At 42.2% G+C, this 27469-nt stretch overlaps 2 protein-coding genes across 2 annotated transcripts in view; both read left to right on the top strand.

Moving 5' to 3' along the window:
• DDAH1 (dimethylarginine dimethylaminohydrolase 1) overlaps positions 1–17768 on the top strand; it is a 58787-nt gene extending 41019 nt beyond the window's left edge. The window contains exons 4-6 of the mRNA XM_051804162.1: positions 166–285; positions 12559–12702; positions 13135–17768. Of these exons, the coding sequence (XP_051660122.1) occupies positions 166–285; positions 12559–12702; positions 13135–13251 (381 nt within the window). The 3' untranslated portion in view covers positions 13252–17768. The remainder of the gene's footprint in view (positions 1–165; positions 286–12558; positions 12703–13134) is intronic.
• A 3428-nt stretch (positions 17769–21196) lies between these two features.
• On the top strand, positions 21197–27170 carry BCL10 (BCL10 immune signaling adaptor). The gene is made up of 3 exons (XM_051804140.1): positions 21197–21317; positions 23440–23728; positions 24749–27170. The coding sequence occupies exons 1-3, from the start codon at positions 21222–21224 to the stop codon at positions 25114–25116; spliced, it is 753 nt and encodes a 250-aa protein (XP_051660100.1). The 5' UTR covers positions 21197–21221; the 3' UTR covers positions 25117–27170.
• The last annotated feature ends 299 nt before the right edge of the window (positions 27171–27469 follow it).

The following is a 27469-nucleotide window of genomic DNA, read 5'->3' as shown; positions in this document are numbered from 1 at the left end:
AACACAAGCTGGTCCAGAGGAGTGTGTCATACTTAAACAGTTGACACTGTGCCCTGGGATTGACAATTTGCAGACAGTAAAATTGATTATGGAATATCTCAATATAATTATGGAATTAGGACACTTTAAAAATATTTATAACAGCCATTCCTTGCTTCCATACAGGATTATGCTGTCTCCACAGTCCCTGTTCATGATTCTTTGCATCTGAAGGGCTTTTGCAGCATGGCTGGACCAAACTTGATTGCTATTGGATCAAGTGAAGCTGCACAGAAAGCCCTGAAGGTAAAGCACATAAGAAAATTTTCTAAACAGCAGATCTCCTTTTGTTTTGTTTTGTTTTAATATCTGTTTTAGAATACTGGAATTTTAAAATGGATATAGATCAATGAAAGAGGAAACCAGTACGTGAGGAAACTTGGCTTTTAAAATTGCCAGAGGGGAAGTAAAAGTTTAGTCATGAAGAAGGAGGGAGAGGGGTCTGATCCCTTTTGCAAAGATGACCTGTTTATGCAGCATAGACTTTCTGGATAAATCAGTAAGTAATTCCAGCTGCAGGGCCCAGATTCCAGGATTCCCTGTCCCTCCTTCCATCATCACCTGGGTGCAAAGTAAAGTCTCTTCCTGCTCACACTTTTTCCTCTCTGGTCCCATGAGGGTCTCATGACAGCACAGCTTCAACAGGAAGAAGGGAGAGAAGTCTCACCCCAGCCTGCCCATAGTTTGTGTCTGAACATTTTCCTATAAAGTGGGAGGTGTGGGTTTGAACCCTCAGGCCAAGAGGCCTCATATATCTGAGTCTCTCTCTTTGCTGGCAGATTTGGAAACCAGTAGTCCATTGTGTAGCAGGTCGAGGCTGTGCTACTGCCACCATCCTCAATGGGACATGTTTATTGCTGCTGTAGTTTGCACTGGGCTCAGTGGCTTTCCTGCCTGCTGTGTGTGTTTAGAGCAAATCTAGCAAATTAAACTTCATCGGAAATGTGGGCACAGAGACACCTGAGATCATGAATCTCATTATGCTTGTAGGAAACAGCTCGTGGAGAGGTCAGCATCTCTGCTCCTGCAGGGTGCAACAGCTGCAGGCACTGACACTTTGCAGCAGAAACTTTGGCTGGGCCACCAAAACAGCAAAGGGCAAGTGAGACTTTTTTTATCAGGACTTGCTGGAAAGATTAAACCAGAATTTACTTTTCAGTAATGACAGCAAGTCCTAAATTTTCAGTTTTCGATTATACCGATTCTTTTGCCAATAAATAAGAGCCTAAGTGCAGGCTTTGCTCTTTGGTTTTGCAGAAGCCTCCTTGATGCAACATGATCACTAATGCATAGAGGAAGCCAGCTGTGTGTTCCTAATAAGAAATGAAGAGTGGTAGAGATAGCTCTGCTGTATTAGTGAGAAAGCTCTTTGAAATCTGCTCAGATTAAATGTAATTTATGCAACCCAACTTGTCTCTTGCCCTGGTTCTAAAGCATGAATTATTTTTAAGAACAGCATTGCTGTCAGTACCCAAGGCACTGCTCCAAATCTGTGCCAGGCAGAACATTTACAACAGAAATAGTGTGTAACTCCAAAATCAACATCCCTGGTCCCCAAAGAGCTTAGGAACCTACACTGCATGTCTTGTACACTTCCTTGTGTTTAGGAAGCCAGTGATATTTATTACTTTAAAACATCTTTAAATATTTGCAAGATGGAGGCCTGAGAGTTTTCTTGTCCTTACTGCCATGCTGAGATATTTCACTGGATGTTTGCTTTTCAGATCTTAAACGTTTTCCTCATGGGCATAATCCTAGGACTTTTCATTTCCCAGCAGCATCATTTTTACTATCAGAGCGCAGCAGAGATTTGCTGGGGCTTTTTTTCTCTTTTATCTTGTGATAAGATAAAATGAACATTCTCTGAGTGTCCCTTGCTGGACATGGGTTGAATTGTGGGGGCCAAGAAAGTCTAGTCTTTGCTGGCTTAGCCTTGCAGCCTGGCAGCAATTAAGGAGGTAGGATAGCAGCCTGGTTGCTATATCTGAGTTCAGGGGAGCTCCTAAACAAGAGGATGGTCCCTTGACTTCCCACATAGTTTGGAGTTGCTTTAGTTTGCTCATTCAGTTCCTTTGAACAAGCTGTCAAAGTTTCTCTCTTATTAGAAATCACTACAGGAAGCCCTGAGAGCATATTCCCAGCTTATCACCTACATCTCTTTCCCTGAGAAACTTATAACAAATGGTTTTGGTTATGGAGGTCTTATGTTCCTGCTGCTGTGAGATTGATTTAATCTGGGATGGAAAGTGCCCTGCATCTTTCCCTGTGAGATATACACTATCCCAAATGTTCAGGCTCAAACTCAAAATGCATTGTGAGCAGCAGCCTGATGAAGTTTGCATATATCCAGATAGCTCTACACTTGTACAGTGTGTTTATAAACACGAGTAAAATTCAAGTGCAATACTGGTTGCTCAGAGCTACAATTTGAACTTGAGCCAGGACTAATCTGAGAACTCATCAGTTTGATTAAAGCCCTTTGCACAGCTCAGCTAATCATGTTGCAGTGCCTCAATTTAGCTATTGTAACCAAAAATATTTTTTGGATAAGCTGATCAAATGTTGCTGGTAACTAACCATCAAGTAAATACCAGCATTAATCAAGGCACAGCAAAAAGCAGATATATTTTTAAAAGAAGACGGTAATTAACAAAATAATCTAGCAGTCTTTGATTGTTGGTGGATATCTTTTTAAAAATAACCACATCTGTTTTCAGTGTGGTTTTTTGCACTGGACATTTAGCAGTACATTGACACGTGTGAGGGTTATGTTTGCTCACACCCTGCCACCTGAAGTTGAAGACTCTGGCCTAGGGCAGCGGTTTTGTCCGATAGCATGTGCCCTTCTCATGCTCCTGGAGAGCTGACAGGTTACATCAGGCAAGCATGTTGCAGTCAGCAACTTATGAAGTTACCCTGAGTGTTTTTCAGTATGTTGGACCCAAGTCTACTCTAATCCTGAGGAATCTCTAGCTGTTCCTCCAGGAATCTAAATCTCTTCAGAGAAATTATTGGCAAACAAATGTGTAAATTGCCTGTCTTGGAAGTGATGGCATTTGCAATGCTGCTTATTACCAGCTTCCCTTAACATTTGAGTTCTTGCTTTTTGACAAAATATTTGTATTTGTTCACTTGCCTCCAAAGAAAAAAAAAAATTCAGTTGGCAATCAGCTTCTTGCAGTCTTGTGGAAACGCAACTGCAAGAGGATCTTTGAGGCGCTGACACTCAGAATTAAAAGGTGCTGGATTTTACCAGATTGACTGAGCTGTAGCAGTGCTGTCAGCTGTTCCTCTCGTTACCCAATGCAGTCTGTGTGGCAGCACAGTCCCCTGAGCTTCTGCCGAGTCTGTTGCCTGGCACAGCCCAGCATGCCACTCCTTTATTGTGATAGCTTGTTATTTTAAACCCCTCCTTCACGTTGCCATTTTTCATGTCTGGAAATGCAATCATACAAGCCAGATGATTAAGTTGTCTTTAACCACATCTCGTACTTGTTTTCACGTGTCTTGTTAGCCAACAGGTGAACTGCTATGTCAGGCTATGCTAACACTGTATATTTAAAATAGGATTTATCTTCCTGCTAACAATCTTGTTTAAAAGAGAAATTTTTCTCGATTGTTCTTACTAGTGCAACTTGTGTATCCTTACAATACATTAAAGACTGAAAAAGAAATTGCATCTGGTGCTCACATATGGCAGAGTGCAATTGATGTAGAGTTTAGTGCAGTGTATGTAATGTAAAGCACTGCAAATGAGCTAGGAAATGAGTTCACAGAGTTTAGGATTATAGACCACATGCTAGAAGTAGACAATAAATCAGAAGTGACATTTTAGCCATGAAATCCTCTTCAGTCTCTGGCAAATATAGAATGTTTATTTGAGCTATAGCTGAAAAGTGGCACTTGAGGAAACCGGGTGAAAAAAAAGAAAAATTAAGTGCAGAAAGTACTGGGGCCTGTAGTCACTATCACATCTGAAATTTTAACTTCCCTCTGCTGTTTTCAGCATGCATTTAATTCCTTCTTGTAGTTAAACCTGTTTATAATTCCGTACATGTAATTCCACAGTTGAACATTGACCATGGCTGTTGAGATGATAAAGCCTGGGATTACTTTTCTGTTCCCTCAGTGAGGCCAGGATTTCCTCCAAATATGTCACCTTTGGGCTCTGATCCTGCACTGTTGGAATTGCTGACCTTTGCTGTGAGCATGAATGAGGACAGATTTGGGCTGTGACAGTGCTGGTCCCGGTGTAGGGAGGTGGTGGGGCAGTGCTGCAGGTGAACACTCTGCACCACTTTTTCCACAACAAGGGGCACAGCCCTGGCATCTGGCTGGGACAGCAGAAGAGCCAGGACTGGCCCAGGACATAATCCAGTTCAGGTCCCAGCAGCAAAGGCAAAAGCTAGGCAAATGATGGGAACCATGACAGCATCTGTTGCACACTCCTTTCTGTATTCTCTTGCTCTATGCTAAATCCAGAAAAGCCACATTTCTGGCTGCTTGTATCGGTTGGTACAGAGCACAATTTCCTTCCACTTTGTAATGAGTGAAGACTTGGACAGCAGCAGGTGACTGGGGACACAGTCTTTGGTCAAACCATTCTCTGTCACCATTTGGTAGCAATCCCAAAGGATCCAAGGGTGTTATTTATTCCCAGCTTTGACAAACTCAACTATTCCCTAGCAAGCAGTATGGATTGTATTTGTAGCAAGTGCCTGCTAATGAAGTTCTTTTCTCACCCGTTGAGAAATGAGTTTGTCCTTTGGGTAGGCTCTGATGTTGCTCATTCTCCAAAGGATTAGCCCCAAGGTCTCTCCATGGGACTGGCAGAGAAAGCCTTGGTGTGAACCCACTGACCTGGAGTAATGCAGGGTGCCTGGTGATTATTGATGGATCTTGGAAGGGAGCAGAGGACCTGGAATGAAGATAGGAAACCCAGCATGGTGGCTAGGGATGAAGGCTGCAACATGGAGGGCACTCATCCCACCATATGGCCTCAGCTTAATCAGGCAGTCAGCTGTGTCTGGCATATTCCCTCTGAGATCTGGAATAATGGAGTGGCATGTGAAACATCTGGGATTTCAGGTGGTCATTTGAGAGGAATGGATGCTAATTACAGAGGCAGTGTGGCCGATGTGGCAGATGTCAGGACTGAGTGGCATTGCCAGGCAGAGTGCAAGGCAGAGCAGGTAATACAGCTGAACTTGTAACCCATCATGTACCCTCACAGACCTGTCCCAGCAGGACCCAGAGTGGTGGTGACATTTGCACTTCTGAGCTCGTCCTTGGAATACCAGAGTCTAGCCTCTGGAAAGCATTGAATAATGATTCAATGGGATTTCTTTATTGTCAGGAGTATATTGGAATATGTACAGTAGTGCAATGCCATGACTCTAGCAAATACCTTTATTTTTTTCCTCCCACTTTCAATAAAAGGTTGGACATGATTGTCCTGCCTTGTTCTTGACTCTCTCATTCAGTATCTTCTGTTGGCCATGGAGCTGCTCATTCATTCATTCCCTTAATTATTTCCTAAAGGACACTATTGCAAATGCAGCTGTTTTGACAGGGGTCAAGGGAGGCTTATCGAAACCACATCTTAAGGATAAAATAGAAAGAATTCTCTTCTGGGCAACTAGGCCCTTGGTCTGTATCCAGAGCTATGATCAGAGCAGAGCTTTTAAAGACTTGGGTGCAAGGAGTTGTTCTAGCATTGGCAGTTGCTCCCATTCCTTTGATTAAATGCCTTTTGTTCTTACTCCATCTTGTGTAACTGAAGTCTCTGCAATGTGCCAGCTTTAAAGAGCTAAGTACTGTTTCCCTGCATGAGAGGAGGGTTATAGTGCCTGCATAAAGCAGAGGGATTCCCAGCTCTGCCACAGAAGTACCTACAGAACAGGCACCTAAGGGAAAACTTCATCTCTCTGGTATTCTTAGAAAGCAGCCTCTACTGCCATGCAGTATGAAAAGGCTCAGCTAAATTTGCTCTCCTATTGTCTGTATAGCATCTGTCTTTTCTAGTAATGCACAAGTTTGCATGAAAACATTATCTCTTCTTTCTTAAGAATTCATCATTTGTGCCTCTGCTTATTCCCCACATGAAGTCATAATCCTTTATTTACGCTATCACAATGGGTTGCTGTGGAAATGATTACTAATATTAATAACCCAAAGAAGATGACATCAGGTAGGGAATTAGCAGAAAGTGCAGATGAATGCTGACTTTTCTGTAATGCAGTAACAAAGAAAGGTCAGTGAAATACAGAGACCCATTGACAGCTTTCCCCTTAAAGCTAAATATTAAAAAAATGAGACTTTGCTTCTCTCAGCCTTATAGATAGGAAAATTAGTCAGTCTGTAAAATTCTGTGCACTTTCCTTCAGCTCCTTCTGATTCTTTATTACTTTATGAATTAGGGGTAGATACTGTCTCAGAAGACATAGGTGTTCACTGAGTGCCAGATGACCTCCTACTTTAAAATGGCAACTTTAAAACAGCAAGTTATATTTTTCTTTTCATTAATTGTAGATGTCATAATAGACACTGCACTTATCTGAGTGTCAGTGTTGTTCACTTTGCATATGTGCAGAAGAATCTAATATTTTGAAAGATAAAAACTCAAAAATATGTATTTATAGAGTAGAGATTGTTGTATTAGTCAGTTTTGTTTGTTTTTTAAAGGGGGAGGAGAGTGTCCCTTTCAATACATATTTATCTTCAACAGTAAGACTGTCAGCCACAGGAGCTGGGTCAGAGGCTGACTGAGATGTCATTTGACTTGCGTAAATGGGGACTCACATTTCTATTCCTTTGCTTTTTTTGCTTTGACTATTCTCTCCCTGGGTTCCTGTTCCAAAAGACAGGATGTTCGTCCTCTCGCCTTCTTGACTGAAAGCAACAGCACACGTAATCCGCTTCCTTTTCCCCTTCTCAGATCGTGGTTTCCCTTTGCAGTGGTCCTTGGGCAGAGCTGGCAGGCAGGTGACAGCACGGCTGTGACACAAGGTGGTTCAGGGGGGCAGAGCAGTGCGGGTGTGCACAAGAACACCACATGGTACCCATCACATCCGTGGTGATGCAAAAGGTGTCTTGCGCCAGGAAAAGCCAAGGAGCAGGGTGGGAGAGGCTGCTTACTCTGCCTTCTGGAAAACATGACTGAGAGGGTGCAGCAGGGAGGAAAAGCCCAAAGCCCAACTGCTGACAGCGTGGGTGGTAGATGGAAATTAAAGTAATGTTCTGGCTGTGTCTGGGCTAAGAAATTTGGTGTACTGACCATGGCAGACTGGGGCACTGCTGGTTTCAAATAGATCTTGAATGCACTTTTCATCTATAGGTCTATGCTGTCCTATCCTATATCTCTATCAGACTTTTAGGTACCTGACAAGAACACTTAGATCATTCTCCTTTGATTTATGCTGTTCAAAGTGGCTGTCTTGTCCCCTTCCTGCTGAGTCTGCCATGCTGTTTTCTCTCCTGCCTGTGTGCATGTCAGGGATGACACTCCTGATAGATCTGGACATTCAAGCAAGTTTGCTGGCTTTTCCAGCTCTGCTCTTCTGTCCCCTGTGGTCAGCCAGGCCAAATATTCATGGTCACTGTTGGTACTGCTGCGTTTCAAGGAAATTCTGCGAAGCTGCTGAGTCCCTGTACCCAGGCATAACTGTGGCATATCTCACCAGCCCCACTCTGTCCTGGACTTTCTTGCATTGAACACAAAGGCTGCTGCTTTCTCTCTCCAGTGCCAATTGTTTCCCCAAATATGAAGAAATGAGGAAGGAACTTAATAGATAGAGACAGGGCAATAAAACACTGAATGAACTTCAGTGTAGGTAACTGTAAAGTGATTTTCAGCAGGGTCAGGGAGAATGACAATTCTGAATGTTATTCTGATCATCACATATGAAATAATGTGCTCTGACTGATCCGTACCACAGAAATGTGATCCTGGGCTTGTTGAAATTTCCAACTCAGCTGAAAGCAAAATGGAGAACATCATTATGCCACTGATTAAAGCTGTGGTGCATCTGCATGTTGGCTGTTGTGTGCACTTTGCATACATAATCACTTCATTCCAAAAAACGTAAAGTAAAACTGGAAAGATTCAGAAAAGTGCAATAACGACTGACAGATGCCTGGACAGCTAAGGAGACAAACTAAGCAAGCTATGACTATAACCTGGAAAAAAGACAACTATAATGCAATCATAGATACCTAAAAAGTCAGGAATGATGTGGAAAAGGTGATTGGGGATCAATTGTTCACTGTCTCCTCCACTGCAAGAACCAAGGGAGCTCTAAAGGTAAGGGGCGATTTCAAAAAAAAGAAGGGAAAAGAAGTGCTTCCTTGCACAGTACCTGTCTGAACTCTGAAGCTACTTTGCTACACATTCAAAAGCAAACTGAGCAGACTCCTGGGCCTGGGACAGTGCTGAACTGGTATCAGTCTGTATAACAGCTGATGAGTTGAGGTTCCCGGGAACCATGTACTAAATCTTGGTCACCTCCAGTCCATGTCTTGGGATCCGAAAGTGGGTGTCATCACCTCTAATATGAAGCTGGAGACCCCCCATCATGCAGCAGTAAAAAAGAAGCTCTTCCAGGTTCTGAAAGAGTTTTAGAAAAGCAGATTTGGTTATCAGCAGTATTTTTCAGGTAGCAAGCACTAATTTACATTTCTCAGCCCTCCCTCCAGATGGCAATGGACTGGCCAGGTGCCTGTCCTCATCTTTCACCTTCAGTGTGTAAGGGCACAGGCCCGATGTTATTCCCAGACAAGCAGCCTTTCCTTCAAGCAGAAGAGAAACATATTGTCCTTCCAATCTCTTATCCAACCTCATCAGTTTTAGTTGCCCTGTACCACAAAAATACTTCATTTTTATCACTGTAGGCAAAATCTTGATGTAACTTAATCTTTTCTCAGAACTTTCAAGCTCTTAGATTCCAGACCAAATGCTACTTAAGCATCATTGTAAAACAGGCCAAACTTTAATATGCCTGGAAAGAAGGAAAAGAGATGGGATAGAAAAAATACCTTAAATAGTTTGAAGTGACTAGTTTTCTTTTAAGAATACTGTGACTTGAAGGATTTAAGAAAGGATAGCTGAAAGCTGATGAGAGAATGATCCTGTGGGTGTAGGGTTACATGTATTTGACTTGAGCTTGGATTTGATTTTTCTTTTAAATGTTGGGGGCCAGGAGAACACGGGCTAATCAATACACAAATTAAATCCTGCAAATCTGGGCATCTGCTTTTCTGTCAACATCACACAACCATTTTTAAGTGCGGTGCTCGATGCCCTGTTAGCAAGAGGAACATTCAGTGTATGTTTGGTTTTACTTGTGGGGTGTTGGAGGTACAAAAGTGCATTGCAGGTGTGGTGGGTTTGGTCGCTCTCCATCCCACAGCAATCTGGATGTGAGTGGGTCCCGGAGTGAGTAGGCAGCAGGGCTTAGGCTGGGGCCTTCCTCACTGAGGGTGAAAATTTATAGCTGGGCTTGGCCTGTTTTAAAAGTGCATGCAGTCATCTTAGCTCTGTCAGTGAAAATAGGCCCTAAATGCATACACATTTTTCCTTCATGCATAATGCTGTTTCATAGTTAGGATTATTTAGCTTATCCATTACCTCAGTTGTCTGAGGACACACTGTAAAAAAAAAGCTATAGAAAAGGCATTTTAGGCTATGTGAATGACTTCAACATAAGGAAAGCATGACTAAGGGCTGAGAGAATGTGCAATGAAAATGACCCTCTTTAGGCTGAAGAAAATTCCCAGAAAAACAAGGCATGTGGGAAATGCCTGGCTCTTAATGTAGCTGGTTGTACAATGTTTGTGGGCAGAAAGCCAGCCCTCCACAAATGCATTATGTGAGCACTATAGTCTTTGTAAACTTGTAATTTTCAAAAAAAACCACATATTTTGGGGGGTATCTGATAGAAAATACAATCAAAGGACCTTGCTTTTATCTCTTTTTCTCTGCTCTGGAGTCTATCTGGCCAGGCACATGTACTTAATGACTTTACATAATAGAAATACGGAAAACCCCATGGGTCTTTTAAGTACCCGGATTGTGTCATATTGGTGCATTTCTGCTGCATCCAGAGCCTCCCTGTGGGGCAGGCTTGGGTGGTATTGCCTGGGCACTCTCTCAAGTAAGTGGTTTTTGAAATTTCACTTCAACATGCAGCCATAGTTATCATAGTGATGAAAGCTTGCAAATATGATTCCCTTCTTGTCTTTGGAGCTGAGGAAGAGAATAATCTTGTATTGTCAAACCTCCAGTTAGTAATAAAAGCTTTTTTGCAGTATTGTTTCAGGCAGCTGAGATCCCAGTCCCACTGTCACAGCTGTGTACTCAAACTCCCATGCTGCTTCATCTCACTTTCCCACTCATTTTTTTTCTCATTTGTTTCTGAATTAATTTAGCCCCTGCTTGTGTGCTTTTTAATATTGAAAACAATCCTCTTAACATATCCTCGCCATCATCTCCCAGGCTTCCCAAAGCTGGTCCCTGAGGCACAGCTAGAGCCCTGCCACTTGTCCTTCATTTCTGCTTGCTGCTGCTGTTCTCACTTCAGCATTTTGCAGAAACGAATGAATGAGAGATGTCTTTACCCTTCTGCTTAAGAATTCTCTCATAATTTCATATAATTTCACAGTGATTCATAATATATTTTTGATGAATGAGCTGTTTCTACAGAAAACCTACAATATCAGGGTTCTTTTTCCAACAAGGAGTGAAGAAAGTGCTACTGTTTCGGTTTGGGAGCTTAGTGAATTCCAGACTTTGTGGCTTTTCTTCTACTGTTACATGTATTTTAGTGCAGATTGAATAAATTTTTCCTTAATCAAGACTTAAAAATATTATGTAGTGAGGAAAAGAGAAGCTGCAGGTAGAGGACAAACCTGGCTCTGGTTACTAGGTAGAAGAGCCACTCTGGGTGCAGGCATGTCACCAGCTGCTAGATGTCTGCAACATCAAGGAAAGCAGAATAAAACACATCTTGGCAACATAACAGAAACAAAATTATGAAAATCAACTGTGATAAGCACGTACCAATACAAAAATGCATCTGGTGAAGTAAAGGTGCAAGGACTTTTGCCCAGAAAAACACATTAACCTTTTATGGAGGTTGATGTGTCCTTGGGAACTTGGGAGAGTTTCATAACTTGAGAAGGAACAAGAAATGACAATCTGATAACACTTCCTCAAGAATGCATGGCATTCTTCATTATGAGTTTCATGTTCTCCGCGGGATGTGGATGACTCAGGCTACAACATAAAAAATATATCCAGACCTATGAAGGATTTTGTTGGTTCCCAGTAAGTTGTAGAACCCGTTATATTTCAGCTATATGTAGTATTTTTTTTAATGAATGAGAAGTAGTACAGATGAATGACCTTGGAAATAATTTAATGATAAGCTTAACTGTGCCTAAAATTAAAGTCTGCTTTCTGCTACGTGATGCAAATCCCCGGGATTTCTGTGAGAAGGAATTTAGCTGAGAAAAATTTGTTAACAAAAGACCAGGTTTTTCTAAAGATAATATTAGCGTATTTTTAAGCTAAAAAGCCTTTTCTTTCTGTTTGCACCTTTGCAATATATGTGGGAACAGAAGTGGGCTGGGAGAGAAACTGAAACACTTGCATTTTCTTAGACTTTCAGTAGGACCAAAGTTTTGGACTTTGTGCTGTGTTCAATTCTGTGTTATTCTTGGTCCCTGTTAGGGTGAAGCTGATGTAAAGCTGGAATACAATGGGGAGTCAGGCATCTTGTCTTCAGGCTTTTCCCATCCTTATTAAAAAGGATCTGATCCAAAACATGGGATTGCATGCTTGTCGTGTGCTGAGTCTCTGTCTCTGAAATTCCAGCCAAAATCTACATTTCTGTATGAGCCCTATATTTATAAACCCAACCTCAGAAACCCACCAGCTCTGTTGTTCAGAGGAGGTTATTGTGTTGTCCCCTTGGGAATGAGGATTAGCACAGACGTGCCTGCTTGCTCCTCAGCACAGGTGCTTAGTGAAAGAGTAACTGCTTGGAAAGCAGAAAGGAGATCCTTGAAAAGAATTAAGATTGGGCTGATATCCAAGCTGGGAACTGTTCCTGTCCTGTTTGGTTTAGTTCACGCTCATTATATAAATACGGAATGATGGTTGGTTTTGAAGGTGCTGAGCACCTATAGTCTCAGTCAATGTGAGTAGGAGTTTTGCATACTCAATGCACATTCCTTGAGGAAAAGTCTTGGCAGAGGATGCTTACTGAGTGCCCTGCTTAATCCTGCTGCTTGCAGGAATTATATCACAAAGGTTTTCTATTGTGTATTTCAGTTAGGGTTAGTAGATTCTTCCTTGAAGGGCAGAGATGAAAAGAGATGTCCTTACTTGCTGCATAGCAAAATGCCCCTTGGCTGACTTGGCACTCACTATTAGATATTTTTTGAATGTTTTGTCCTCCTGTTTGTTCAGGGCTGCTAATGTGTTTGTTCTAAATAGCTGCATGTTGTGTCTCCTGGCAGACCATGCAACAGATGAGTGACCACCGCTATGACAAGCTGACAGTGCCTGATGATGCCGCAGCCAACTGCATGTACTTAAACATTCCCAGCAAGGGCCACGTCCTGCTGCACCGAGCCCCGGAGGAGTACCCGGAGAGTGCAAAGGTGAGAGCCGTGCTGAGGATGCCTGAGAGACCTCCAGCATCCCTGCCCCGCCAGGAGGTCGGTGGGAACTGAAATCAGATGCTTTTCAAAATGGGCTGTTCTATCCCATCATGGAGATAGCACATGGAAAAAGGTGGGAGGCTTGGGCTCTGTTCTCATCTCCATTACTCATGAGACCCGGTATCTTGTGCTTCTGGTGCTCTTTCCACGTAACTGGATATAGCAACAGCTCCCCCCCGCTGCAATGTGATGTGTGTGAATCCCAGAGCAAAAAGGCCACGTGCACTGAAAACGTTCATATTGATTACAAATGATGAGACAGTTTAGCACCTGCTGATAAATCCATGCCAGTTCATTCTGCAGACAGTTAAAGGGGAAAAAAAAGGGATGTAAAGTGTAATGATTTTCTGTTACTTTTTCTTTTCTAAACAGGTATTTGAAAAACTGAAGGACCACATGCTGATCCCAATAGCCAACACAGAACTGGAGAAAGTAGATGGGTCACTCACCTGTTGTGCTGTGCTTATTAACAAAGCTTCAGAATTATGAGTTTACAGAGTCCCTCCCTTGTAACTGGCAATAATGTTACACACAAGGTAGACGAATCTGTATCCACACTTTTATTGTTTTAATTGACAATCTACTGTACCACTGTGCTACTAACCCTTGTTTACAAATTTATTGCTTTGTGAATTTTTCTTATGTCTTTGCAGATGATATTTAAGGTGGATGTAGGGTTTGTTGGGGGCACATAACTCTGGAAGTATGTTAGTCCCATGGGCTAGTAAAAGACAATTATAATGGCTAACCCCTAGCTTTAGTGATTTAACATACCTTTGTGAAAATTTTATGAAACCCAGCTAATTCTCAATATTTCAAGGACCTCTGTTATCTTTACACTATTCCCTTCTGTCTTCTTTTCTCTTACTTCTTTGCGTATTTTTTTCCTTCCTCAGTTCTCTCCTTTCAGTGGTGCAAGGTATTGGGGGGACTGAAGAAAACTCAGTGGGCTCATGAACTTGGTATCTTGTGTGGTAGGGAAGCTTTCTGCATAGTGGCTGGAACAGTGAGCACTGAACTGTGCTCACTGTCTCGGCCATATCACATTGCTGCTGCTGGGCAGAGTTGTGGCTGTGGCTGGAATCAGTTTCAGACACCAGGTGCCAACTTTGGAAAAAGCTTCCAAAGTTGGAAGCGCTTGGGAGCGCTGAAGGGTAATGTCTGCCTGGGAGACTTGAATGACAGAAAAAGAGAGTAGCGCAGTCACACAAGATGCCTCCTGCAAGATCAGGTCCCAGTTTCCTGCTAATGCCATGATTTTCAATGTGGTGAGAATGGGAGGGGAGTTTTTAAAAAGGCCAGATCCTAGGGAGCCTCCTGACCACAAAAATGAAAGACTGAGATGCTTTTGGAAAAGTTAAACCTACAAAAGAAATTTAAAGGATGGGGGTTTTAAATCTCTTTGTTTACATCTTAAAAGTTATATCTGTTTCTCCTTTCTGTTTTCTCCTCTCTTGGAGGCCACTTACTAGCAAAATTCAAAAGAAAAGGGTGATAGAAGGAGTTGAAGGACAGCTATTCCTGGATTATGCCCATGAATAAGAGAAGCTATTTTTTCCTGAAAGATTGGCATTTGTACTTTATCTGCCCTTGGGGCAGTTTTCCTTGGAACAATAACCATCTTATTTTTCTTTTAATTGCATGAATATTTACTGTGGTATTCAGTTAAAGCGAATATAATTTTTGTAGCAGATTCCACAACATGTTTACCCACTGAGTCATACTATTTTTTTCACTACCACAAAGTGAAACACACACCATTGTATTCACATGCTTCTTGTTAAATCATTTGTAAACTAAGGATGGGAGAAATTCCCAAACAGAGGCAGTAGCGGGAACTCTCTAGAGCCTGACAAATAGTCTGAACATGTTATCAACTTCCTAGACATCTCCTCCACCTTTCCTGAACCGCTTGTGGCATGTTGCTAAGGTACAGTAGGAAGTGAGTAAGGGGCTCAGGCAAAGTGGTCTGCAGGAAAGCAAACAGTGTTAACCAAGCACACACTCGGATATCCTTTGGAAACCTGCGTGTTTTTTGTGCAGTCATAAGGGAGGAAGCACAAGTACTCATATCCACAGGTACTCTTCACCATATCTCTCGCTGCATCTCAGTGGCTAATGAGGGGAGAACCTCCTGGCAGCTACCAGGATACGTCTGATGCTTTGTGGGTGCACTGTATGTTGTGATGACACAAGGTATCATAAGGGAGAGAGTAACAATGAGCAAACATATCCTATGGAAAAAGAGAGCATGTCCCAAAGGAAGCCTTCAGCCAGCCAAACAGCAAGTGATTTATTTGGTTTTTTTTTTTAATGACTCTGCTGTCCCAAAGGGTTATCCTAATGTTTCCCCTTTGTCTCTTCCATTCCCATGCACGATCATTTAAGCCTGACCCAGGTGGTCAGGCTCTAAGGATATAAATGTTGCAATGGGGAAATCTTTTTCTGCTTTCCCTTGGTGCTTTTTAAATATCTGATAAAGTATCATGCATTTCAAAATAACATCAAACAGAGATTTTGTGCCAAAAAGTGACCCAGCAGTATTGAACTGTGACCTCCTAGAGGCAAGTTGTTAAAAACATGTGCAGCCATGGGAGCTGTTATACAAAGCCGAAAGACTCCCTACCCCGACCTGTCCATGTACCTCCTGGGGCCTGGCCCCACTCCATGTCCTTCAGTCCCCCTGCCCTTCTCTCACTAGGGAGCTGGAGCATCCAGCTACACTGGGACAGTGTTAGGCTCTGGGATTTCTATTTTATTTATCTTTGAATCTTTCTGTGGTGGGTTTTTTTTCCTTCTGCCCTCTCTGACCTTTCACCTGTCTCTTCTTCCTCAGACTCTTATTTCTAGTTTGCTCATCAAGGCATGATGAGCACTTTTCTCTTTTAACCTAGAGTGATTTTGCCTTCTGTTGCCTCAGTTCTCCTTACTTGAGTCTTTTTCTGTACTTCTCCCTCTTCATTGTTCATTCCAAAATATCCCAACCCTTGGTGTATGAACCTAAACTCACTCCCTCCTTGAGTAGGTGTCAGGAGAGAGGAGAAACTAAGGGGTCTACTTTGGGCCTGAGCAACTTCTTTTGAGCTGGAAGGATGACTGTCAACAGGAGCTGTAGATCCAGAGAGTGACAAGGGTGACTCCTCTTCTTTAGGGTTACTCCACAACAGAGAAACGTTTGTGGTGGACATTGTTAATACCTCGTGTCCTTGAAAGCAATAGAATGGGTGACAAAGCATTCTCCTAGCTCCCCAGGACAGGGAGAGGAGGAGTTGGGATCTCAGAGCTGAGAAACATCTGGGTAGACTGAGAGGTTGTTTCTTCATCTCTTGCCACTTAGATTTCCTTGGCTTCAGGGTGGCATTTGGTATACAGAAAGAGCAAGGAGTGGCTGAGGGACCTGAATTCCTTCGAGTGTTAATTTCAAGTTGTATTCAAACTCTCTAACTTCAGGCACAAAATTTAGGTGCTCTAAAACCACACCTGCTTTCTCTCTGTTGGTCTCAGTAGATATCACAGCCTCCTAACACAGACGCTCTAAATTACATCTTAGTCTCATGCCGAAAGTTACCGAAGCTGGTTAGTGGGATCGCCCTCACCTCACCGCTTTTAGTGTTAGTCTTTATTCTGGCATTATAAAGCAAAAACATTACAAGCACTTAAGTTTGTGCATTTGCAGTATGGTACTAAGAACTAAAATCATGCCAAATGCTTCTTGTTCTTGCTGTTTGCTTTTTTGTTGTTGTTGTTGCCCAAACAAAGAATTAATTTATGAGGAAATTTCTGCAGTGACAAATGTGCATCTTATGGATGTCCTGTATATTTTGTCACCAGAACATTTCTCAGATGCCTGATATAAATCATCATTCTTGATTAATATAAATAATAAAATAAAATCCCAAACCAAAAAAGGAGATGAGACACTGAACACTCATAGCTGCCCACATAATACAGTTGATAACAACTGTCAGGATATATGACAGAGCAGGCCAGTACAGAAGTTCTTGTGGTTAATAGCTCAGCGATGGGGCTTGAATTACTCATCAAAGGTTTTTTTTCCTTTGAGCAATCAGTTCAGCTCAGTTCAAATGAAAGAGCTACAATGTGCATTATAGATACTTCATGGATGTTATCTTTGCTAAGAGTTTAGGGAGATCTGTGATATGTGGGCTTCTTTCTTCAACAGAATGTGAATACAGTGTTTCTCTCTGCAATGAAAATGTGAATGCATACTGTACCTTATGAGATAAACTTGAATTCTTCCATTTATGTATTTTTGTGTTTACCATGCTAATATTCAGTTTTAAATAGAATGCCACTGTGTGAAGTTATGCTCTGATTTTTTTTGGTGATTTCCATGTGATAGATATAGAGCTCATAGGCACCACTATGTCCAGTTTTGAAAACAAAAAGTCAGTGGACAGAATGCTGTTTGTTCACAGCAAATTGGAGATGAAAGATGGGAAAAAATGAGCTTTTGATTTTATTCAGCTTCTTTTATATTATATCTGCGAAGTCAGAGCCAAATTAATAGAAAACATCAACATTCACATGGAACCATTTGAGGAAAATAATTTAATATTTAAGATTCTCTATTTTTGTTTTTTATCAATAAGGAAGCTGAAAAGATAAGCCTGCTTAAAGAATGGTATTTGTTAAGTGGTTGTGAACAAAGTATCAGTGGACCTCATGTATTTTCAGAGAAGTTTTAACTGGACGTGTGATGTAAATTGTATAGAGTTGTATGTGAATCGTGTTAGTCACTGTTTTACATTGTATTGTTCTGCAGTGCACAAATGTGACTACTGAGCACAGAAGCATTACATTCATTAAACTTAAAATCTTGTTGCAGTATATAGTTCCCCACTTTTTGTGCCAAAAACATCAATACATTCCATAATCTGTCCTAATAGAGGTTTGCACTTTGATTTAATTTTTTTTTGGTGACTCTTGCAGTTTCAGTATTATATATCCCCGTCACGAAGGAATAAAGTGTCAGTTGTACCGTGCCCTGTGTAGTTTGTGCTTCTTGTTTTGGAACTGAAAGTATATGTATTTAATTTAATTTAATACTGTTTCATGCTGTCTTTTTATTATGAAGCTTGTTACATGCCTAGACGTAAAGCCAATTATAGACAGTAGCACTAAAACCTTTAAGCCTGTTAGGAGAAATCTTGCCTCTTTTTAGAACAAATCACAATTTTAGACTCCACATTTAAGAATAGTTTATAGAGAGGAGATATTGCCTATAAGTTCTAGATACAGTGGTTGTGGCTATATTTCATTACTGTCCAAGGTAAACAAACAGATGTTAGCATAGTATAGTATGTTTCTCTTTAGTTCCTGTATTTACTGTAAGTTACAAAAGGTGAAACTACAAAGGTTTAGTGGCATTCCAGTTCTGATTAAATTATTCACATAGCTCGTGTGTCCTTTCTCCCCCACGATGTCCAGAGAGGTGACTGCATTCCAGACGTTTCTTCCTGGTAACATGACAGGCGGTCGCACATTTTATATCTAAATACTACCTGTTGAGTGCTACAAATAGTGCACGTGGGGCTCCTCTCTGCCTGTACCCCTGTGCTCTAATGCCTAATATTGTAGGTTACAATATTAGGATCAAGAATCTCAAGAGACCATGCAGTTACTCCAGCTTTATGCCATGTGTGTAAGTGCTCATGGGCCGTCAGCGCCATCTCATGGCAATCCAGAAGTCCGTTGTTGGAGGCCTTAATATTGTTGCTTCGGCTTTTTAAGAAACCCAAAATAATTTAACAGAGTAGGAATTAATTAACTGTAGCAAAATAATTACGTCACTTTTAAACTGTACTGTTTTGCTAGAAATGGGACTTTAAAAAAGCCATAATCTGTTACTCTTCTTGCCAGGGAAGCGTTCATTAGGGTTGATCTAAACACAGCCTTTGTACTAATTTAACTACATTGTTTAAAAGTATGATTTTTATACTAATATATTTAAATCAGTGCTATGTCTAATGTGGATACTTTTAGTGTGGTGCAATTAATATTTGTAAACTACTGCATTTACATGTGTACCCATATCTACAGGGGAGAGCTGGTATCAATTTACTTCAACTTGTTTCTAAATGGCAATTATTAAAAACAAAATCTATAAAAGCCACTCCCACTTGCCACATTAAGAAGTTTCTCACAGAATATCCAACCTTTAAAGGTGAAATCATAATAGTAATTTAAAAAGGAGTGTTCTTTGCAAAAATTAGCTGTAGAATATTACTTCATCAATTAGAGACTTCTGCGCTTGGCTGTATGGATTCACTCCCCATTCTAAGTACATGCTGCCAAAAAAACATCAGTCACTGTCTCCTGCATCATAAAATCCAGACATGCTGATGCTCTCAAAAACATCATCCCCAAAAATTCATGACCTGTAGGTCAATTGCTGTGGTTTAGTAGCTGAAAACTTGCCATTAGTTGCTGCAGATTCCAAAATTTATTTGTAAGTTTACTGTAGAAATTTATACTAGATGGACATTACATATGAACATACCCATAAAATCGGTGCAATGTCCAAAATCTTCCCAGCTGCCTTGAAAGAAATGACCCATAACTCACTCTACATTGAGGCTCATTTTTGAGTATTGAGTGGCTGTTACCCTCCTGAAATGAGTTTCACGCAGAGAGTAGTCTTTTTCCTGCTGCCTGGACCTTTATATCCTGTTAGGGTTTATTGGCATTAAGTCTGCTAAAATATATTCTATTCTTGTATCTCTAACTGCATGTTCTCTTTCTGATTGATGAAGTTAAATCATTCCAGTTTGTCTCTTACATGGCTCAGGAATCAGCAGCCTAACCCTCCAGACATCACGTGGCTTTGAACTGCACCTCTGGCTGAGCAAGGTTATTAACAAATACTCTAACTCCAGAATGCATGATAGATGTTTTTATCAGCAGTGTTGTACAGAGCCAACAAAGTCTGCAATATAATTCACCTTGAAGAGGGGGAGCTGGAAAGCATGTGGTTTAATAAACAAGGATGGGAATCAGGGGCTGGGAAGATGCCTGGCTCTGCCTCAGAAGTGCCACAATCAGCTTTCCAGAAGCATCAGAGAATCTGAAACCTTTCCATGTATTTGAGTGCATAGCACAGATTAGGGAGGATCAATATAGGCACTTGGACTTGAAAAAAATGGTCTGCCCTGCAGCCCTCTAAGCAGGAACTAGAGATAAATAGTTTACTTTGTATTTCAGATGTTTAATCTAGAGATACACAAACAGCTTAGAGAAATTCTAATGAACTACAGCAAAGAAAGGCTTCTTAGGGTAGGAATAACACCACAGAAGGATTTGGGTTGTGAGCAGAGGTGTGCTGCCCAATGACAAACAATCAGGTCTGCAGGGCTAGGTGGCGAGGGTGGGTCTGAAGGAGTTTTCACCGGGCAGATCACAGCAGCGGCAGGGATTGGGGATTGGCCGTGATTTTAACACCCAGTTCTACAGAAATAAGCCTGTCACCAAGTGACCAGTCCTTTATTTCTCAAGTATTCTGGGCAGGATCTTTGGCTTTATTGAAATGCTGGGAATGCTAGCACTGTAAAATAGGTATCATCACAGTTAACATTAACGGTTGCATTAACAAGGCATATCAAACAAAAGGGCTTTGCAAAACTGTAAAAGTACCGCAAAACTAGTAGTTTTGCCTTACTGACAGTAAATCCCGATACTGATCACCTCTACTCTACACGCTTTCATGTTTATCCGCTGGAAACTAAGTCTTTAAGAGTGCAGGAATAGCCCGAGTTCCACCTTCGGCAGCCGAAAGAACACCGGTTAATGATGTTTCGGCCGCTGTCCTTTCTCCGAGGGTTCGCCCGGCGGGGCAGGCCCGGGAGCCGGCGGCGGGCGCGTCCCGGCGGAGCAGCGGCTCCCCCTGGAGCTGCGCTGGCGCAGAGCCCCGAGCAGCGGAGGGGGACTAAAACTGCGGTCCCCAAAACGCGCGGGGAACCACCACCGACCGTCACCCTGAAGCCCCTGGCACGATGTGCCAGCAGAGGCCCCCGCCGGGCGCTGCGGGCCCCAACCCCATCGGGCACCCACGGCCCGCCGCTAGCGGAGCGGTGGTCACGCAGCCCCAGGAGGAGGCGGGAGCGGCCTCTGCTGCTGACAGGCCCGGAGAGGGGCAGCTTCAACCCGCCGCTGCAGCCAGGAGTGTGGTGGCAGGACAGCGAGGAGGTGGCCCTTCCCCGGCCCGTGCCCGTGTCGTGCGGCGGGACGAGGCGGGACGAGGCGGGACCACATTCCAGCCCCGCTCCAGCTCCCGGCGCGGGGGGGCCGCGCGCCACTCCGCGCACGCGCGAATGGGCGGGGCTCAGGGGCGGGGCGGAGCGCGGTCCCTGAGCGCCCATTGGCGGGGCCGGCGGGGGCGGGGCCGGCCTGGAAGCACCGCCCCGGGCGGGTTTCCCCAGCGGTGCCGGGCTGGGGCCGCCATGGAGGGCTCGGGGCCCGGGTCGGGGTCGAGCTCGAGCTCGGGGCTCGCGGGGCGGCCGCTGACGGAGGACGAGATGGCGGAGGTGAAGAAGGATGTAAGTGGCGGGCTGGGCCCAGAGCCGCAGTGCCCGGGCCGGGCGCGGAGCTGCGAGTGGGGCCCGGTTGTGGGGAGCGGAAGGAGGGACCCGGGGCCGCCGCCTCCGCTTGGTCACGCCGGGCGGGCCCGGCCCCGCGGCGCCGCTGGGAAGGCAGCGGGGAATTCCGGAGTCCCTGCGGTGTGAGGCCGGTAGTGACCCGCAAAAGCTTAGCCCTGGGCCCGGTGTGCGCCCGCGGTCCCCGCTGCCGGCTGTGCCGCTGCGAGCGGCCCGCCCCTGTGTGGCGTTTCAAGGCCAGAGCAGCGCGGGGCCGGTTCTCCAGGTGTCTCTGCACCGGGATAGGCCACAGGAGGCAGCAGCCGGGATGAGTAATTAACGTGGTACTCAAAGCCTGGCTGTACATGTACGTGCTACTCCTGGTGTCAATGAAATTCGCTTTTAGAGAGCGTGAATATCTTCATTAAATATAGTTAAATACTTTTAATTGAATCTTCTTGTTGTATATTTTCCTGATCCTCCCCCCTCCCCATATTTATTCACTGATGTCTGGATTCTGAGGGAATACTTCATCCTGATTCAGTCTGGATTAATTTATCTCCTTGTGAGACTCGGAAGCAAGCAATATGCTAACCAACCTCAACAAGTGATTGGTTAATTAAAAAAAAAATAAAATCACAGTTTATCAGTTACTTATTGCCCATCCATGTTTGCAATTTACAGTGTCTTATGTTTGACTTATCGAGGGTTTTATGTTCCTTTAAAGTACAGTAAGGACTCTTAGGATTTCGATTTTGGTTTCTTAGTAGCTTTATGCTTATGTCATTTTTATTAAATGCTTTGTTTGGTTCTGTGAGACATGTTCAAGTTAGTACTTGCTTCTGTGGAACCACAGGGTAATACTGCAATAGCTGGCATCGGGTAGTTACACAAGAAAAGGACAAGAACTGCTGAAGTCAAACTATATATAACACAATCTGTATGTTAATCTGTGTCACTGACTGAACCCACAGCTGGAAGCCAGCTTGCAAGAACATCTTGGTCTGGGTAAGCTTGTCTTGAGGAGGATGTGGTGAGCCATATAAAACCATTGATACTGAGTAGGGTCACAAAAGATAGTGTGCTTTCCTGGGAAGATGATCTCCGAGAGAATATGGTCTCTTACTAAGTGTTACAGTTCCTGAAGATAGGAAGTGGCACTGCTGCTGAAGTGCTTAAGACAGATGCCTCTGCTTTCCCATGCCCAACACTGACTGCATGATGGGGCTTTAGATGATCAATAGAGTCACCTTCCATGGACAGACTTCCACCTCTTTCCCTTTGCTCGTTATAGAGAGGACTCGAGCAACCAGTTTACACTTGTACACTGAAGTTATGCTGCAGGAGGAAATAGAGTTGTTTTGCTTTTGCTAGTCATCAGAATTGCAGTGGTCTGTGCAGCATGTTAGAGGTGTGCAAGGTGCTTCAGGTGTTTAGTCTAAAATATTGAACCAAAAGAAGGCACTTTGCTGAAGACAAAAAGCAGCCAGTAATGTTGATGAGAGTATGTACATTTAAGGATGAAAGCATGTGTGTTTTGGATGGCAGTAATCTGTCAATTTGTCAATAGTGGTGTTTAGTTACAAACCTTTTAAACTGTGAGTGTATTCATGCTGTTGCTCTGACACTGCTTTTGCTCTATGTACAGAAAATATCAGCATCTGCAATATTTTGGAGTTGTGCCTCATGAATGCAAATAGTATGGAAATGTGGCAGTAGGGTGGTCAGTGAGAATAAGTATGTCTGTAGACAAAGATGCTGTTTGATATAATTTCTTTTCATTTTTAGTTGTTTACTGTTTTGAAATGTGCTAACCACAGACTTGATGTAATTAACATTTTCTATAATAGTCAGCTTATTTCTTAATATGCATTAGAACTCCTGAATTCACTCAAAGAACTAACGAAAAGGATAATTAGGTAACAGGTTTTTTAAATTTTTTTTACACTAGAAAAATCTCAGTAATGCAGTGGCAGCTTTAAGAACTCTTTGGCTAACCTGTATCAAAATCAAATCTGTAGGTTTCAACTACAGACTTCTGAATAAATGGAAGTGTTGGCTAATACAAGTTGGCTTTGTTTTTCAGGCTTTAGAAAGGATGCGTCCTTACCTGTGTGATAAAATCATAGCTGAGAGACACTTCGATTACCTGCGTTCAAAGAAAATACTCACTCGAGAGGACACTGAAGAAATTTCTGCTCGATCTTCCAGTAGGAAAAAAACTGGGAAGTTATTGGACTACTTAGCAGAAAACCCAAAGGGACTAGATGCTCTGATTGAATCTATCAGACGAGAAAGAACACAAAACTTCCTGTTACAAAAGATAACTGATGTAGTGTTGAAAGTCAAAAATGAAAAGCTTGAAGCTCTCAAAGGTAACAAGTTTATAATAATGTGTGTAAGACATAAGTTTTATTTTGAGGGTCTGCAAAATTAAAGTCTTCCTCTACTGTTTGGAACAACATGTTTGGAAATATCACCAGTTTGGGCTTAAGATCCTAGTGCATGTATCCTGGCTTTGCCTTTTTACTATCTGAACACATCGTAAATAATTAATTGCAAAACCACTCCCTATTGTGTTGTTATGGTGGATAAATCTGTCTTCACATTTCAGTTTTGCTTTTCAAAAATAGGTGGTTATTTTCCACCTTGCATTTCTCTTGCAGCTATTTGCTGCAGTGGCAGGTTGCTCCGGTTTTGTTAAACTTTGCACCTCAGCAGAAGATATGCCAGCAAATGCAACCTGAGGGGAGTTCCCCTGTATGTGTTCAATGCCAAAGCTTAAAATTAGACACTGTAAATACGTGTGTGCATTGTTTCATGCAGGCACAGAGGTTTTGTTGACACACAAAGCTTGAAGTGACTACGTGTATTCATATTTTAAGGCTGAGGAAGAAAGTATAAGCTTTCTACACCAAAAGCTTTACTTCCCCTTCCACACTCAAAAGAGAAATAAAGAAGGAAGAAGTATGTTTTAACCCTAGAGATGAAGGGCCTGAAGTTTTCTCTGGCTTCAGGTAAAACAGCCTTCAAATGCTGTCCACTCTGGAGCCGAACCATGTAGCTGAAATTTTTAAAACTTTGAAGAACACAGAAAAATCAAACAAAAATTGGGCTGAAAGGCTAAAGTGACTTTCTGAAATGAACCTTAAATTACAGTGCATCTTTGACAAATACTAGCTGATACTGAGGTGCAGAGAAACCATTCTGATCAGCCTAGATAACCTGCATGTTTGTTTTTTAATTTGTCATGAATATTGGATGTCACAGGGGAGATGAAGTGTTAAAAATACAGACAATTGATCTTTGACAACCTTACTGTTATATAAATCAGAGCACAGTTTTAAGAGGGCACTGTACTGTAATTAAATCCAGTTTCTGTCTTTTTATCTTAGGTCTAAGCTGCAGCACCTGTATGACCTCACTGTACGGAGGAACAAATAATCTTTCTAGATCATTTTCTGATGAATCAAATTTTTTTGATAAAACAAAAGACAAAGAGTCTACCCAGATACATCATCCAGAAGAAGATTATAGCACCGCCGCTTTTGTGTCCGCTGTCTCTCTTCATTCAATGAATTTACCAATTGCAGAGATGGGAAATTCACAGAGCACTGTTTTCTCAGCCACCCTCCCAGGGCCTGGAGACCCAGGTGCACCCCCTCTACCCCCAGAGCTCCAGTCAGACCAGCAAGATCCGTGTACTAGTTCAAGTGACAATTGCTTTTTGCCTTTAAGATCACGTTCTCTTCAACCACAGTGAATGTAGTGACGTTGGTATGTTCATCCAAATGGTACTGAAACTTTGTGTGATGTCTCATACAGCTTAAAAAGATGTTGTTTTGAAACTGTTAGCAAAATCAGAGGAAACAATATATAATCTATGCATTTTCTGTTTTAAGTCTTATTTTGTAATTGTATGGCTCTGGAGCTGCTTGATTTTTTTTCATTTTGTTTTGTTTTTGTTTCATTTTGTTTTCATTTAGGGAGCTTTTTTTCAAAATATCTTGGTACTATACCAGCAAAGGTTTGTTTTTTAAACCAATGTGTATAAGATTTCACATGTAGCTGCAGATATTTATGCTAGAATTATAGAACAAATGGGTCTTTTCTTCCTACAGAAACTAACAAGTCAGCTTTTCTTAGTGTTTCTGTGATGGGTGAATTGGGAAAGATATTTAGGAAAAGTAGTGAGTATGGAAAAACAAAAAATAACTTTCTAAACTAAAAGCTTAAGCTTACTTACCAAAAAGGTTAAACTCATTTACCAAGTTAAATGTTTCTCAGTAGGATGATTTCCTGCTCTCCATGTATGCACATGCAGCTCCATTTGCTAAAAACCTTACAAATCTGGCCAAATCTGTAGCTGTGCTTATTTGCAAGGAGTCTCTTCATTGTCTGAACTTTGTCCTTCTGGTAAACCAAAAGGCACTGGATAGCAAAAATATACTTCTGCAAGTCTTGACATGTTATTCTTGTATATTAGTTTGAGATTCCTGATTCGAGATGCACTTTAAATATAAATTCTCATTAGTACTGGAAAAAGGATGTAAACTGCTGTAACAGCATCATGAGGGCTGTAGGAAAATGTTATTTTTGGATGCTTTTAAGGAGCAAAGCTTATATGTTTTGTCTCAGTAGGGAAAAGTGGAGGAGAAGTCCTGTAACAAGAAGGTATCCATACCTGAGGACTTCTGGAAATGTGGCACTTCAGATACCTCCTTTTCAAAGCAGACAGACAGGTTTACATTTCAAATTGTTTAGAGTCAAATGCATTTTAAACTGCTTCAACATGGGAAGGTTCTCATTTCTTGACACAGTGTAACAAACTGTATTCCTCTCACACTCTTGAGTTGTAATCTGCCTTTAATGCAGGTGGCCTATAATAATTTTAAAATTAGGTAAACTCTTACTTGGACGTGTGTACAGTTGTGTTCTGTGGTACTACACTTAAAAGTGATGGGATGTTTTCAGTATATCAAAGGGTAGGTTTGTATTTAAGGCCCTCATACTGTGCTATAATTCCATTTAAATTCACAACGAGGTAATATTCCTAAACTGCTCTCCTTTTATGGAGACAGGTCATCTGCAGGACCTCAATATAGTCTCTATAAATTGTTTTTCATTACTACTCTGGTTTTGGGAGTAGGTGAAAATAAACTGCAATATTCAACTACACTCCATACCGAGTATATGAATAGCTTACATCTGATAATGATGTGTTTATAAGAATCCTTGTTTTTCTTGTATGCATCTACAGTCATAGACTGTCAGGATGGTGAAAGTGCTTTTCAGTGAAACTGCCTGGATTAGATGGCACTCTGGAAGTTAAGTGCCTAAATATGCAAGCAAAACTTTGCTCTCTAACACGAAATTAAGGGTAGGCTGAAATCTCTCTCTTCCATTAACTTGAACTGTAGTTGCACTTACTCGAGATGTCTAAAAAGTGATTCGTCTAAATGCCCACTGTAACCACTTAAAGAGCTGTGCTTAGGTTTGGGTCCCTTCCTGGATTGCTGTAAAGGGAGGAGAGCGAGCAAGCTTGGCCTTAACAAAGTGCCTCAGCTCAGGGTGGAGGCTGCCTTGCAGCTCTCACCTCACACTGGGGTGTGCCACCCACCCAGCACGCAGCCTGCAGGAAGCCTACCCTACAGGGACCACTCCCTGGGAAGCTACTGACCTGAGACCTTGAATGAATGTATTATCCTACCAAATGTTTATAGCGTGCATTTTGTAAAAATATTTTTATCACAACTTTTGGAATAAATTCTTTTGTACAGTTGCCTGTTTGCCTGCCTGCCTCTCTTGTTATTAAGATGTGCAGGTTGCAAGAGCAAGTGCCGGTAAGTGGATGTGTGGTTTTGGTTTTGTGTGTGCGGGAGGCTTTTGTTCTCCTTGTCTTGTTAGAGAGGTTTGTCTTTGGTGGAAAGACTGACTTAATGTGAAACGCCTGTGCCAGTAGGACTGCATTCAAGAGCAGTCTATAGGGCAAACATGCATATGAAATCAAGAACTCAGCTGCTTAAATAGTTTCTGTGGTTCATGTCTAGTATTACTAACCTGATTCTTGGGTTTTTTTCAAATTACTGCTCAGCTTCCTACAGGTGTGAGAAGTG

The sequence above is a fragment of the Manacus candei genome, unplaced genomic scaffold (genome assembly GCF_025592945.1).
Source record: "Manacus candei isolate 608988 ecotype Guabito, Panama unplaced genomic scaffold, ASM2559294v1 h1tg000005l, whole genome shotgun sequence".
In the NCBI taxonomy this organism is placed as follows: domain Eukaryota; kingdom Metazoa; phylum Chordata; class Aves; order Passeriformes; family Pipridae; genus Manacus; species Manacus candei.
This window is presented reverse-complemented; position numbering and strand designations above follow the sequence as displayed.

Coding starts and splice junctions, on each gene's coding strand:
- BCL10 (XM_051804140.1), top strand. CDS start 21,222: ATGGAGGGCTCGGGGCCCGGGTCGGGGTCGAGCTCGAGCTCGGGGCTC. Junction 21,318..23,439: donor TGGCGGAGGTGAAGAAGGAT/GTAAGTGGCGGG, acceptor TTTGTTTTTCAG/GCTTTAGAAAGGATGCGTCC. Junction 23,729..24,748: donor AAAGCTTGAAGCTCTCAAAG/GTAACAAGTTTA, acceptor TTTTTATCTTAG/GTCTAAGCTGCAGCACCTGT.